Source organism: Colias philodice, chromosome 3, assembly GCF_061535455.1.
Source record: "Colias philodice isolate Cphi_HAF_F1 chromosome 3, ilColPhil1 Martin Lab GWU primary, whole genome shotgun sequence".
NCBI classification, from domain to species: Eukaryota; Metazoa; Arthropoda; class Insecta; order Lepidoptera; family Pieridae; genus Colias; species Colias philodice.
The window spans coordinates 149,190-164,098 of NC_143088.1; the positions used below are offsets into that span (position 1 = coordinate 149,190).

The 14,909-nt window shown below is 37.1% G+C and overlaps 2 protein-coding genes across 3 annotated transcripts in view; one reads left to right on the forward strand and one right to left on the reverse strand.

Annotated features, from left to right (window-relative positions):
• LOC149489289 (FMRFamide receptor-like) overlaps positions 1–13,584 on the forward strand; it is a 149,096-nt gene extending 135,512 nt beyond the window's left edge. For both annotated transcript variants that reach the window (XM_089712013.1, XM_089712019.1), the window contains one exon: positions 11,430–13,584. In XM_089712013.1, the coding sequence (XP_089568139.1) occupies positions 11,501–12,748 (1,248 nt within the window). In that variant the 5' untranslated portion in view covers positions 11,430–11,500 and the 3' untranslated portion in view covers positions 12,749–13,584. The remainder of the gene's footprint in view (positions 1–11,429) is intronic.
• On the reverse strand, positions 7,283–10,695 carry LOC149489291 (chymotrypsin-1-like). Its single transcript, XM_089712069.1, has 4 exons — positions 10,374–10,695; positions 9,261–9,435; positions 7,858–8,043; positions 7,283–7,574 (listed from the first exon to the last, which is right to left on the reverse strand). Exons 1-4 carry the CDS (start codon positions 10,631–10,633, stop codon positions 7,341–7,343), a joined length of 855 nt encoding a protein of 284 aa, XP_089568195.1. The 5' UTR covers positions 10,634–10,695; the 3' UTR covers positions 7,283–7,340.
• Positions 13,585–14,909: the final 1,325 nt, after the last annotated feature.

The window sequence follows — 14,909 nt, forward strand, 5'->3', positions numbered from 1 at the left end:
CCTAACTCCTGAAATAGCATAAAAACCTTTCCAAGCCAGAAAAATATAGTTCCTGTGGGAGAGATCGCATACGTGAGCAGAACCCAAATGGGCCGCTAGTTCTCTATTTTCCTTTTCTACTTAATTTATAGAGGTTATTACAGAGCTGATTTTATTAGCACTTTATTAGAACTATTCTAATGCTTCTTTAATACACTTTGAATTATGTACATGCATTTAATGACTTTATCGAGGATAGAATAAATTCTGTGAATCATAAGCATTGATTAAGCATAACTGACTCTATTTTAATCAATTATCACAGTAAATCATAGAACCTGTTATAATAACTACAAGGTATGTCATGTAAGCTTTAAAACTACCACAAATTAAGTGTTTGACATTGATTTATTAAAAGCATTTATATATTTGCTGAAACTAACTAATTCCAGAAGTCTACAATCCAGATGATGTTTTGAAATAACGTAAGTGCGAATGATGGTCAGTATGAAAGCAATGGAGCGTACGAAGTATGATTTATTAGCTTTATGGATCATGACGGTTATTGGTAATTTGGGTCAAAGTTTTGAGTAGCTGGGCGAAATAACTGATGAGCTAGCTACGACTAATAGTACGTATAAGTTATAACTTGTGCCTATAAAAAATATATTTTTTTAAATAAAATTCTCGTGTCACAATGTTAGTCTGCATACTCCTCCGAAACGGGTGGACCGATTCTCATAAAATTTTCTGTGCATATCGGGTAAGTCTGAGAATCGGCCAACATCTATTTTTCATATGTACCACGGGCGAAGCCGGGGCGGGCCGCTAGTTTTTTTATAAATTCTTTAGGTAGGTATAACACTAAATACACATTCTACTCTAGGTAAAATTCTTCACTATGATTTTCAGGAAAATTATCGTGGCCTGGTAGAATCAACAGCGTTTTTTGCATCATTCTTTACAAATAGTCATGAATCATTCTTAAATTCAACTTTATTACTCATTGTTTTGACAATATGCACAAATAACAATACACGTATTATCTCATTCCATATCTCAGTACACACGCGAGCCAAGAACTTTCACAACATAAACACATAAATATGTCTCACTTCGCGCAATTACACTTTACGATTTCAATTACGACTTTTATGTTATAAATATACTTCGAGATTCGCTGACAGATGCGCGGCTGAAGCTTTTGTATCTTGAATATTACCTTGCTGTAAACTAATAATAGTGGGGAATTTGCAGCAGTAAAAAAAATGTTGCGTATTTCATTATTATTTTTTTGTAATAGTGGGAACTTTGAGGCAGATGTTAATATAATGTGCCATTATATTCCCGAATGAAGGGTTTCCAAGAAATATGTCAAACCCTAATTTGTTTCACCGAATATAATTACTTACACGTTAAATTAAGACGATACGAAAGATGAGTGTTATACTCACGTATGATATAAAGTGGCAGTTATATTTACTTAATATTAATTAATAAGCGAAATTCAATCGCTGACGAGGGATGAAGTGAGCGAAGCGTAACCTAAAAGCTAAAAGGATCAAATTTTATTCTCATAATGTACTAACACAATTAACTCACCGGGATACACTAATGTTTTACGCCTTTGCTTCATATTAAATCCATTTTCATTACATTATTCAAAAATTACAGCCAGATCCGTAAAATATTTCATCTACCTTGAAAGCTTGAAAACAATCGCTCTCTCAAAATTTTGCAAAAACTGTAGCAAGGGAATTAGACTACAGGCCCGTGTTGAAAAAATTATGGGTCATTTGACCCACCAGGTGACCTATCTAGAACGATATAAGAGCATAAAATAATAAGATTCAGCACTATGACGTCACTTGTAAGCTGTCCACCTGAGTGCAGATGAGAATTCGAAGGTTCAGGTAGAGATTTTCTCCCCTTGTCTCCATGTTTTTTGTACGGCGTTGCGGAATAATTGATTAAAAGTAGTGTAGAAATAGTATGACACAGATGCCGTACAAAATCAAATGACCAAATTTACCCCGGCAACTGTCGAAAAATAAAAATAAATTCCGACTTTGTGGACCACCATTTTTGTACGGCATCTGTGTCATACTATTTCTATACTGCTTTTAAGCCATTATTCCGCAACGCCGTACAAAAATCATGGAGACAAGGGGAGAAAATCTCTACCTGAACCTTCGAATTCTCATCTGCACTCAGGTGGACAGCTTACGAGTGACGTCATAGTGCTGAATCTTATTATTTTATCTTCTTATTATTAAGGATTGGTCTCGCGGAGACCAATCCATTATCTAAGAGTGCAACATTTAGCGAGTTTAAAGTTACGAGCGCCGCAAATCTCGTAATAAATTTTTCTCTCGCTATAAACTTTGATTCAAATTCTTCAAATATTCACGTTATTCAGCACCTGAACTTATTCTACCTTCTCAGTTCCGGTGCAACAAGAACTTAGCTCCAAGTTTTATTTAACGGCAACTTTCTTGAGATTCTGTCCGAGCGTAAGTTGAAAATAGATATTTTAAACTGAACAGACATGCAAGAATTGTATTTACTTTTAACAGTTGGACATTCTCTTCAAATATTGTTCCTACTTCAAACAATATTATTTAATTTTTGGTTTAGAGAAAAAATATTAGCTGCTCCGTAGTTTAGGGTACCATCGAGTACAGTTACAGGAGAGTTTGGTCGAAATCGGGACAAACTTAAACTTTGTACAAACTTAATTCTAAATTGTAATAGAGAGTGATGGATCGATTTCTAACGGACCTTCCATCGATGTAAGATGAAGTCATCTTCAAGACAATTGATCTGTCAATCGATAGTTGTTTAATATAAGCGGCTCTCAAACCTCAGTTATATCTGGTATAGGCAAGGCAAGCTGGAACAATAGTTACCATCGACCATTGAGATAATATTACTACGTATGGAGGAGACACCACGAACAAAATATATGCGCAATTTTTGATTTTTTTGCTGTAACTAAGTTTTAAAAATTATTATCTAGTTAGGTACTTACAAAGAAAAGTTATGTTAGTCACTTTTCCGTATTATTTGTGCAATATCGTAACACACACGAAGGCATATTTGATGCATTTCACTTTAAAACAAATAAAAAATGTGCGTGCAGTTAAAACATATGGCTTATGGTGAGCGGAACTTAAGTGATGTAGGCGGTGTCGTCTCCATATTATGTATATCTCAATGCCATCGACGTACATTGAATATCAGTCATACTACTGTCATGACAAGGTCGATTATAGCGGTCAGTGGACACACAGGTATAGCTGATTATTGTAAATCAAGCTATAGATAGTGAGGCGAATAGGAGAATTTTCTGTAATACTCGAGCGTGGATACCTTAGACCTAATAGAACAACCTTGTTAACTATTTAGCTCTATAAGTAGTGACGCGCGCCTAGGATAGACGATCAGATTAGTAAAAAAAATCGATAGTCTGAAATACTCGAGCGCGTCAGATTAAGATATTGGGGGTTGATTTTAGTGTTTTAAGACTAAATTTAACTAATCTGACCATAAGTCCTTGACGCCGCCGAGTTATAGGGTCGCAAACTTGTAAAAAAAAACGTTAATCCGGTATTCTCGAGCGCGATTTTTTTTTTTTTTATTTTGAAGAATATAATCTAAAACTTACTAAAAATACAAAATCTGCCGGTTTCCGCATGACCGGAAGTCTGGAGGAGCCATTTCGTCTTCCGAAAAACGCGTTGCAGCATATAAGTCGCGAACTTTACTTTTTCAAAAAAAAAAGTTTAAATAAACAAAAAAGGTAATTTTATTTTACAAAAAAAGGTCTCTTTTCATTTTTGTCCAAAGTTAAAACTTTTTTTACTTGAAGCATCATAAAAACTCAAACTCCCGGTTTTTTGAGTATATCTCGATAACGATGATTAAAAAAAATAAAGCCACAAACCTCACAGTTTTTCCAGTAGCGTTTAGTATATTGATTATGTTTTTCTTTCTATTATGTTTAATTGTATGTGTTATTAATGTGAATGTTGTGTACACCTATAATTGATAAATACATATGTATAAGATACAATTATGTAATTAGATAATGTCATCCTATATATAATGTAATGTGTATTTATTGTTGTGTGTTCCATAAATAAATAAATAAAAAAAAAACCTTTTTCGGTCAGATTAAGAGAACCCACCAACATTTTTGTCAGATTAAGAAAATATGCTTTCAGGATACCGAGATAAACCTCCCCTATGAAAATCTGACGCGCTCGAGTATTTCAAAAGGACTTTTTTTTTCTGCATTTTTAAAAATTCATCGTAACTTATCGTCACGCCGTAATCGTCAGTTTTTTTAAGGGGAGCTTCCTTGGGGCCTACTTAACACCCCTTCCGAAAATCTGACACGCTCGAGTAATTTTTTTTTTTTGTGCATTTTTGACGAATTTATATGCCTAGCCCCACCACGCTAACCGGCAGATTAGTATACCATTGTTATCAGAGGCACTTGGGGCATACGTAGTATGAATATCTGACGCGCTCGAGAATGCCCAAGTAACTGTTTTTTTTTACATTTTTGAAAATCCGTACACGCCAAACCCACCGCTAAAATGGTTTTTACCATAGAAACTTTTCTTTTCGAAATTATTTTATCTTTCGATTTTGATAAGTCTCGACGACGCCGTTGAATTACGCCATTTAGCTACCTCGCCTCCCTATCTACTAGTGTTGATGGATTTGTCTATTATATCTAGTACCTAGGTATTTCAGGTAAACTTGGCAATGGAGAATAATCTCATTGATCCTACAAAAGTACAATAAGAGAATAACATAAACCTTCACGATTGTAGCATAAAACAATAAACTAGGAATTTAGCTAGAACGTTTAAATTTCAGTTTCGTTCCGCTTCAATAGCCAGTAGCCACTTACAACTTCAAATATAAATGCAGACTAATGACCACTACATGACAACCCCTGTTGGACACAGTTAGGTAATCGCGGTAATCGGATGTGAGTAATAAATTCAAACTTCCTAAGTTTCCTGACACGTGTTTGTTATTTGAATACTGGGCCAATATTTACACAAAGTTATATTACGAAACATTCTATTGTTGTAACTGATACTACGGTGAAATGCCTCCTGCCAAAAAATGTTTCATTGCGACACACTTTACAAATTGCTCGGATTTAATGTAAATATCTGAAGAACAAGCGGAGAGGCTATCGAGTCACATTCTTTTGTAAATAAATAGCGGACAAAGAAACTCAATGGGCGAGATAGCAGGCGACTTCGGGTGCCGTGATTAGGGACGCGAAGGGCCTCCTGTAATGGGCCAAGTACGAACATAAATAAAGTCGCTGGGTTATCTCCACTCCATAATTACTGGACATATTTATAGAACTCGAAGACAGTTTTTGACTTAAGTAATATATTTCTGAACTTGTTCGTTGCAAATTAAGAACAAAGTTTTTTTTTGAGTCAATCGATAATAATCGATAAATTAAACCGCATAAATTAACATTAGTATATTATAACAGAATGTTTTCATAGTTCAATTTATACAATTTACTTTATACCTAATAAAAATTAATGTCTTTATTATTCTTATTAATTTAAGTCTTGTACACGTCTCTACCAAGGTCTCTACATATTATACATAGATAAGAAATATAGTGTAGGTAACTAAGGTAAGGTTAAAAACTTTGAACACGTGCATCTGAGATTGTAAGTAGTTAAATCTGTTTGATTAAAACTTAATAACAGTTTTGCGTTCCGGCAATGTATTCAAGAGTGTTTAACAGTTAACACTAATGTGTTAGCTGTTAAATGTGTAATCACAAGCAACAAACGAGCCAACGAGTTTCTCACAATCGCTGCAGCGCTGAAAGCGGTGTAAATAAACGAAAGCGCGGGTTTCTGCGGTCGGAATAAAAGCGAGTTTGTCGCTGAAAGTAATTAAATACGAGTTACGATTAAGAAGGATTTTTATTTCTAACGATTATCTGTGGTCACTATATTTTACAAAAAGGAACGGCGCTAAAGCGATTTGTTTTGATGATTGCGCCTAAGATTGCGCCATTGTTTATTTATTATGAGGACTTTTTAAATATACGATGTTCGGCGTCTACGTTATACGGTATACCTAATATTATTTGGAATGGTACAAATTATGTGTAGACTGTGGAAATGTGCAGTCAATGTTTCTATAAAACATGATCTCTAAAATGAATAAAATGCATTGTTTTTCATATTGTTTACTTTATTTTCTTTAGAAGGTGTTGGAAATGAATTTAATTTTTGTCAATCTGGCTTTACCATACTGACACAAACCCAATCTCAAGCTTTTATGGATCCATTTTTATGTTGTTAAATTTGTTTTTCTTCATAGAAAGTGCTGTCCAAGCTTAAGTTTAACATTCCTTGAAACAATAATAACAAGTTTGTTACAGCTATGTTATCAAAATCTTTAGCAGAAAATGTTCGTACCTCTATGTTATCAGAAAATGAACATAAAATTGTTGTTAAGGAGTCAAAGGTCAGATATTTCAATTTAATTATTACGCCCACATTCGTTTTTCCTTGACACCATATCCCATAAAAACTGTTCAAAACAATGTAATTTTTTTCACCCTGCACTTTAGTTGAAAGAAAAGAAAAAGAAAGAAAAATATTTATTGCCATATGTTACAAACTTAACAACTACTTATATTACTAAAAAAAATATACAATAGTTTACATGGCAATCGGGTCAGACCACAGACATAGATACATGTCTGTGGGTCAGACTCAGCCATGCTGTCGGGTTTTAACACCTGAACAGCGCTGATTTTCAGTCTGCCCGTAAGTTTTTATTTTCGAGGCTCACTAAGTAAGTACACATGTAAATACAAATACCAACCAAAAACATTATTTACAGTTTTAAAAATAATTTGCCTTGTTATTATTAATAATTAATTACAAATAATATATATTATAATATATAGATATATATAACAGATTTATAGAAAATTATGTACATATTATGATTATATTAAATAAAATAAACAGATATATATGTATATACTTCGTTACTTAAATACTTAAACATATAAATATATAGAAGGATATATTACATTATACATTCGCAATCAACAGTTTTGCTTTATTGGGGTGCCCAGTTTGATATTTGTTTATTCAAAAATCAAAAGTATCACTTTGTATTTGTGCTTGAACGATATATATGACATACTTTCAGCAATCTAAATTATGCCGAATAAATTAATGTAAAACTGTCGATTTTTTTCTTATTTATATCTCAAACGATTAAATCTATTGTCCACCACTGTACAGATACAAATAAAAAACACAAAAAATCTTTATATCACTTTAATTGCTCGGTATCACAGCACACAAGGCTAAACAACCAAGTACCACCACTAGTTCCCCTCGTATCCCCTGCGTTCCCGATATGATCCTCATCCTGAGCGCCTCCTCCGCGTCCGAGATGGTCGCGTTGACCAGGTCCGCGTACTGGTGTAGCGTGGTGAACACGCTGGTCGCGCCCGGCGGCAGTGCACCGGCGCGCGAGCACTCCGTCGGTCCCATGGACGTCACACCCACCTGATCGTATTACTTTATTACTTAAATATGCAGCTTTAAACAAAAAAGATGAATCGTGAAGGATGGAGATTAAAATTTAACGTACAATGAACCAAAATACATAGTTTAATTCTGGAATCTTTAATTATTCTGTAAAATAAACATAAATTGAAGGACGGAAGTAAATGTACAAAAATAATTGCACATCTTGCGAAAACGATGAATACAAATGAATCTTAATTGTATTTGAACATTAAACTGACCACGTTTCACTGCTAGTTTGACCACAAACACCAGCGAGTACCTGTACGCCCTCAAACAGCACGGGTCCGCCGGAGTCCCCGGAGCAGACGCCGCGGGGGTCCCGCCCTTGCGCCACGCCGCACACGCAGTGGTACCAGCCCTCCCGCTCGCACCCCACCAGACGCAGCTGCACCGAGAACAGCTCCTCGCCCAGAATCGACCGCTCCGTTCGGCCGAAGCCTAACACCTGAATTAAAAACAAAGCAAAGCTCAGAAAGCATAGGATACAAATTATGTACAGTTTCCTTGTTATGTTGAATAATCTAATTATTCGAATCATTCCTTCGTTTATGATATACTAGTAATGCCCTGCGGTTTCACCCGCATAGATAGCGATATCGTTACAGTGAAAAGTCTACTATAGGTCGGACTATAGGTTTAATTTTTAATCACATGAAAATCACCTTTACCCCGTCCCGCACTACGGCCTTTTTTTGTGTTTTTGTTTTAGTGGGGAAATCTTTCATAAATACCCACGGCCTCCGGGGGAGGGTTATTTCGGATTCCTACCGACCAAAACCCCACTGTGTTCCGTCAAGACGCATATTGGTAGAATTCCTCCGTGACCCCCGCACTACGGCCTGCTCGAACAGTATACCTACTATTTTCTGTAGATTGACACTTTTAAAAATTCGTTATATTTTTTGAATGGAATATCCAATTCTTTTCATTTAAAAAGTATTTTGCTGGTATTGAAACAGTCTATAATAAAACATCATTTAATGGAATAAGGATTAATATATGTGTATGGATAACATGGTTTGATTACTGTCGGCACTTCTATTTACTTTGAAAACGTAAAAAAGTTGTTGTAGTAACATAACTACTGAAGATGGACATATGGTATCGCGGACTTTCTTGTAGATACCGTAGAACATTTTTTTGTTCTATCTTCAATAGATTCCGCAGCGCACGCGATGACAGAAGTTTTATTGAGGATTTTTTTACACCTTGGGTTACATTATTGCATTTTTGGTAAGGATCTCTAATTTTTTTGAAAATGCAATATAGCCTATGTTGCTCAGTAAAGATGCAGCTTTCTAATGGTGAAAGAATTTTTGAAATCGGTCCAGTAGTTTTTGCGTGAAAACCATACATACATACATACATACATACATACTTACAAACTTTTCCTCTTTATAATATTAAGTATAGAAGTATAGATATAAAAGAGAAGATATCAGAGGATATAATTTAGAGGTGAAACATGATAAATTCATGCTTATCCACTCGGGTATAGCATGAAAGTTCTTGAAATATTGTTCTACATACAGTATTTCATGTCTTTTATTTACCGACTTCAAAAAAAGGAGGAGGTTATCAATTGGGCGGGATATTTTTTTTTTCGTATGAAATATCAGTCAGGATCTCTTTTCGGCCTGACTACAAACTTAACCAGCGTACTTTAATGTCCTTATTCCACAATTCTTCCGAGCTGTAGCGACGCAAATTGGTGATCACGTCGTGGGGGGGCGCGGAGGCAAGCCGCATCTTGGTGCGCGTCCGTACGAGCCCCACGTCGTGGTGCAGGTGGGTCACGTCCGGGCCGTTCCCTTCGTCGGCCTGGATCACCTCGAATCTGCCGGGAATATGAGCGGTTTATAAATAGATGATGACAAATACATATTCTTTTGTCTGAAAAGTAATTAACGTAATTTTCCCTTTTTTGCCAACTTTTTAATTAATACTTTAAATCAAATTCCTATTGGTGCTGATCAGATTATAGCATACACAGAGGTATGGCGAAATATCTAATAGCTTCATTACAGACTTAATATTCTTTTAAATTTTATATACAGACTAATATTCTTTTTCATAAAATATAATAAAGCCAGTTTCATTTCATTGTTCTTCATTTAGAATATTATGACGACATTAAGGGTTGGTTTCAAGGTCTGCTGACACACAGCTTATTTGGCATTTTTCGACATACATTTTCATACATTATTTTTAATTTAACTGACGTTAAGTTATTTGGAATACTCTAAACGTAGTAAGAGAATGAAAAATAAAGTTTATTTGAATGAACTTTTGCAGAATTTTCTTATTAGAAAAACAATATGGAAAAAGAGACATGTTTAAACGCATGTCTTGTCCATGTACCTAATTGTCCTGGTGTAAGATAAAGACAGATTTATATTATTATCCACACAAAATATAGCGCAGTAATTGGAGCCGCGAGCTGAGTCCGTTTTTGTGTTATCGCTTAATCCTTAGGATCTAGCACAAGAACGAGCTTCTGATTAATAGCCTGAGAATCGCCAGATACTTTGGATATTATACATCTTGATAATATGTAGTAGAGAATAAAAAATATACAAACTACATTCTACTGCAGTTAAATCAAGATTGGATGAAAAACCTGGAAAATGAAAATGTAGAGTCAAGAAAATAGGCTCTATTTTTCATGATTCTTTGTTCTAATTATAATTCTGCCAATATATATCGAATTTCCTAAATAACTAATTATAGTCATCGTGTGCCAAAGGAAAAGCGATAGTAGTAGATGAAATATACTTTGGATGTCGATAAAGATAGTGGATTGGTGTAACGTCTCCCTCTGGTGACGTTGGTCTCCTGGTGTTATATTTGACGTAAGCAAGCTTCCGCGTCACGCAGTGCGCCGCCGTCAGCACCCAATGATGGTTCAGCACTGAGGCGGAGCAGCGCGGTGACCAGTAGCGGTCCAGCAGCGCACAGATCACCGGGAACTCGGACAGCTCCGCGGAGCTGCCGCCGAACACCCGGCGTGACCCCACGCCCGTCTCAGCACCCATGCTTCGGAAAAAAGCATGGCGCGTTCTAGTTTTGTTCAAATGTTTTTTCGCTGTCGCCTCACAAAAACATATCACATATAAAACCAGCACTCGACACAATTTTGTGTAATACATGTGGGATTTAGGAGATTTTCCTCATTTCATACAATTCTGCCTATATCCGCTAAAACGCTAAAGCCATATTTGCATATGACATTACTTTGTCAAATTCGATAGTAGACAAATCTCACAGAATATTAATAATATATATTCCGTGTTCCAACCAATTCCAACAATGTTTTATCCACGTTGTATCCATGTTGCATCTTAATAGGCTTTATAAGTTTTGTTTATAAAATTATATCTATATACTACTAGCGGTCCGCCCCGGCTTCGCCCGTGGTACATATTTATGTTTTCTCTACATAAGAACCATCCTGGTACTTCAAGGAATATAATAAAACAATTATTATCGAAATCGGTTCACCCGTTCTCGAGTTATGCGCTTACCAACACATTTTGCGATTCATTTTTATATTATAGATAAGATATTTACAAAACAATTTTGTTTATGATTGACTTCAAATGATTTTCACATCTACACTCCATTATGTACTTGAAAAATTGATATAAGTAATTTGTAACTTTTCTACATACGCATTTAGGAATGAAGGTCAGACCAATGATGAATAATGTTTTTTATCTTCGTTTACTGCTATAATAATATAAACTTTAATTAATACAAAATAGTTATGCATATAGAGTAAATATTTAAATAGTAATATATTTTAAAACCCAAATGTTGAATTTGTTACAGATGGGCCAGGCGGTGGGAGCGTGCGTGGTGGAGCGCTAGGATGCAACACGGCGACGCGGAGCGCTGGCGACATGAACGGGACAGCGCCGCTCGAGTGCTACACGGACCTGGAGGTGTCGGACGCCGACAAGCTCTTCCGGTTCATCGTCCACGGCGTGCTGCTCAACGCCATCGGCGCGGGCGGACTGCTGGGCAACGCGCTCTCCGTGCTCGTGCTCTCCAGGCCGCAGATGCGCTCCTCCATCAACTGCCTGCTCATCGGCCTCGCCGCCTGCGACACTGTGCTCATCTTCACGTCCATCCTGCTGTTCGGCCTCACGGCGATATACCCGTACACGGGGGCGATGCGCTACTACTACTACCACGTGTGTCCCCACATCACGCCGTACGCGTACCCCATAGCGAACGTCGCGCAGACGATGTCGGTCTACCTCACGCTGATAGTCACGGTGGAGCGGTGGGTGGCGGTGTGCCATCCTTTTCGCGCGAAATCTCTTTGCACTTCGTCGAGGGCGAGGTGGTACGTATTGGGGACTGCCACTTTTGCTTTTATATACAATGCCCCAAAATTTTTCGAAGCGGAGGTAGTGCCGGAAGGCGCCCCGGAACTCGGCGAGGTCATATACTGCGTGCAAGCGGACATGGACTTCCGAACGGACACTTACGTCGCGGTCTACATACACTGGATGTACCTGGTCGTGATGTACATCGTGCCGTTCTCAGCGCTGGCCGCGCTAAACGCGTGCATCGTGCTGCAAGTGCACCGGGCGCAGGCGGAGCGGGCGCGCTTGTCCCGCGTGCAGCGCCGCGAGCTCGGCCTGGCCACTATGCTGCTCGTGGTCGTGCTGGTCTTCTTCCTGTGCAACCTGTTGCCTCTAGTCACGAACGCCTTCGAGGTGTTTCTCGGTGAAGCGTTCGACCACTTGGATCCTCTCGTAAAGACGAGCAACCTGTTAGTCACGATAAACAGTAGTGTCAACTTCGTGATATACGTGATTTTCGGAGAGAAGTTCAAGAGGATATTTTTAAAAATGTTCTGTGCGGGTCGATTGCGCCGCGGGCGGGACTCGCCCGAGCACACGAGGGACGACTCTTTCGCGTCGTGCGGCGAGCGGGTGTCGCTCAGACTGGTGCGCAACGGGACGCTGCGACGGTCGGACCTGAGGTCGGCGCGCATCAACCGCTCGCGGCGCGCTGCGTCGCCCGCGCCCACGGTGTACTACCCGGCTCCCACCACGCCCTCCACGGATGTGTCCATCGCGTCCCTCGACGGCACCACGACCACGCGGTGGAACGGCAACTCCCGCCTTCACTTCTGACGGCGCGACTCGTAATTGTAGATTTAGCTGATTCCTGCGCAGTTAGCGTAGCAGTTAGCGTTCTGTGTATATTGTGTAAATAGTTTTAAATACCTAGGTTAACTCAAACTTTTTGTGACGTACGACTCGAGCTCAACATAATTAAAGAAAGACATGTTTAATAGACTAGAATGTATGAAATAACGTTACCTCTGAATATTGTAATTTTATTCCATCCTGCTATTTTTTATTATCTGTGAACATATTAGTGTTACGTAGCAAAATATACGTATTTTTATCATAACACTTAATGATACGTTTATGATCTTTACTTTTAATATCTCGGCATCAAAAGCCCTTTCACAAAACACATTGCGCCATATATTAAATCTGATGTCATCGTCAATATAATTATGTAACGCAATTTGTTTAAATTATGCTTAGAAATTATGCTAAAATAAATGAAGCGCTATCGAAATAGATACTGCCATTGAAACATATGATTATCGAGTAGCAATAATGTTTGTGAAAACTGTAAGGGCCTCTTGACGTGTTCACTGTGCAAACGTTTTGTTCCAACAATATTTTATAGGCATAATCTAATTTCCTAATTGTACTTGAACATGTGTTAATGTAAATTTTTTTCCAGTGCGAAATATGTGTGTATAGAACGTGGAATTTTGTAAATATTTTCATTTTAATTAAATGTGCTTTTTCAACAGAGCCTAGACGCCCTTTAAGGGAAGTGTATATTATACTTTAGCGGTAATTAATTATTATTATTGAATCGTCAAAATTTTATCCATACTACATGTTCGACATGGTTCTCAATTAAACAATTATTAATGTATGTCTGTTTTTTCTTTCATCCCTTTAAATAACATCTGCTATAATATTTAGGTAATACTAGCTGCGCTCCGCGATTTCACCCGCTTGGCTCTGCTTCTGTTGGTCTTACCTTGATAATATATATCCTTCGAAGCCTTAGCCTTTAGACTTCCTTGATAAATGGGCTATCCAACACCGAAAGAATTTTTAGTAGGTTCAAACAAACAAAAAACTCTTCAGCTTTATAATATTATAGTATTGATATAAATTATAAAATGTTCGCTAGCAAACTTGAAGTAAATCTACATAAAGGGTAGAATATAATATATTATTACATCGAATCTATTTGTATAAGATTTTTATGGAAATTCTGAAATTGCTGATCCGGTATCAATATAATACAATCTTTACATAGTGGATCCTAATATCTCTATGGATTACATTTTTTTTATAAATATATCATCAAAGAGTTCAATTCAAAGGACGTAAACATGGATTTAACATAATCATTATTTTTATCTTCCTATAGCCGAATAAAATCTTATACACGTGAAAGATGATCTCATATGGGTTAATAATAATCTATATCATATTTATTATCTTCAAACATATATAAAACAGAGTCGGGTTTGTTACAACACTTATAACTCGAGATATTAATATGCTGGACCAATTTTCATTGTTTTTGATTCGTTGGTTTTGTCTCCGCCCCGAAAGGCAGAATTAAAAACTCAACGAATAAAATATAGTTTCCCTAAATGTTGTTTGTCTGACATGATTTAAAAAAGCAACTATGGAGTTTCTTGCCGGTTCTTCGCCATAGATACTGCTATGCGAATCGGTGGTAAATGTTAAAAATATGTAATGACGATTCAAAAGTGCTTCTAGAAGAAGTCTAATTGAATAAATAAATGTTGTTTGAGTGTGTTTTGAGTTCGAGAGAACCCTGCTAGAGCCGGGGAGGGTAGCTAGTACCTTGATCATCCTATCCTACTAATACATATTATAGATAGATTGCTTGCTAGATTGCTTTTAAGCAATAAGGCCGCCTATTGTACACTTTCCGATTTTATGTATTCACTTATTCCAAATAATATGTACAATAAAGTGTCATAAATAAATATTATAAATACGAAAATTTGATAAGATGGATGTATATGTGTAGGTGTGTATGTTTGTTACTCTTTAACACAAATACTACTGAATCGATTACGATGAAATTAAGCACATTTATAGAGGGTTTCTTGGATTAACACATAGGATATTTTTTATCCCGGAAATCCCACGGGAACGGGAACTATGCGGGCTTTACTTCGAAAACGCGGGCGAAGCCGCGGGCCGAAAGCTAGTTTAG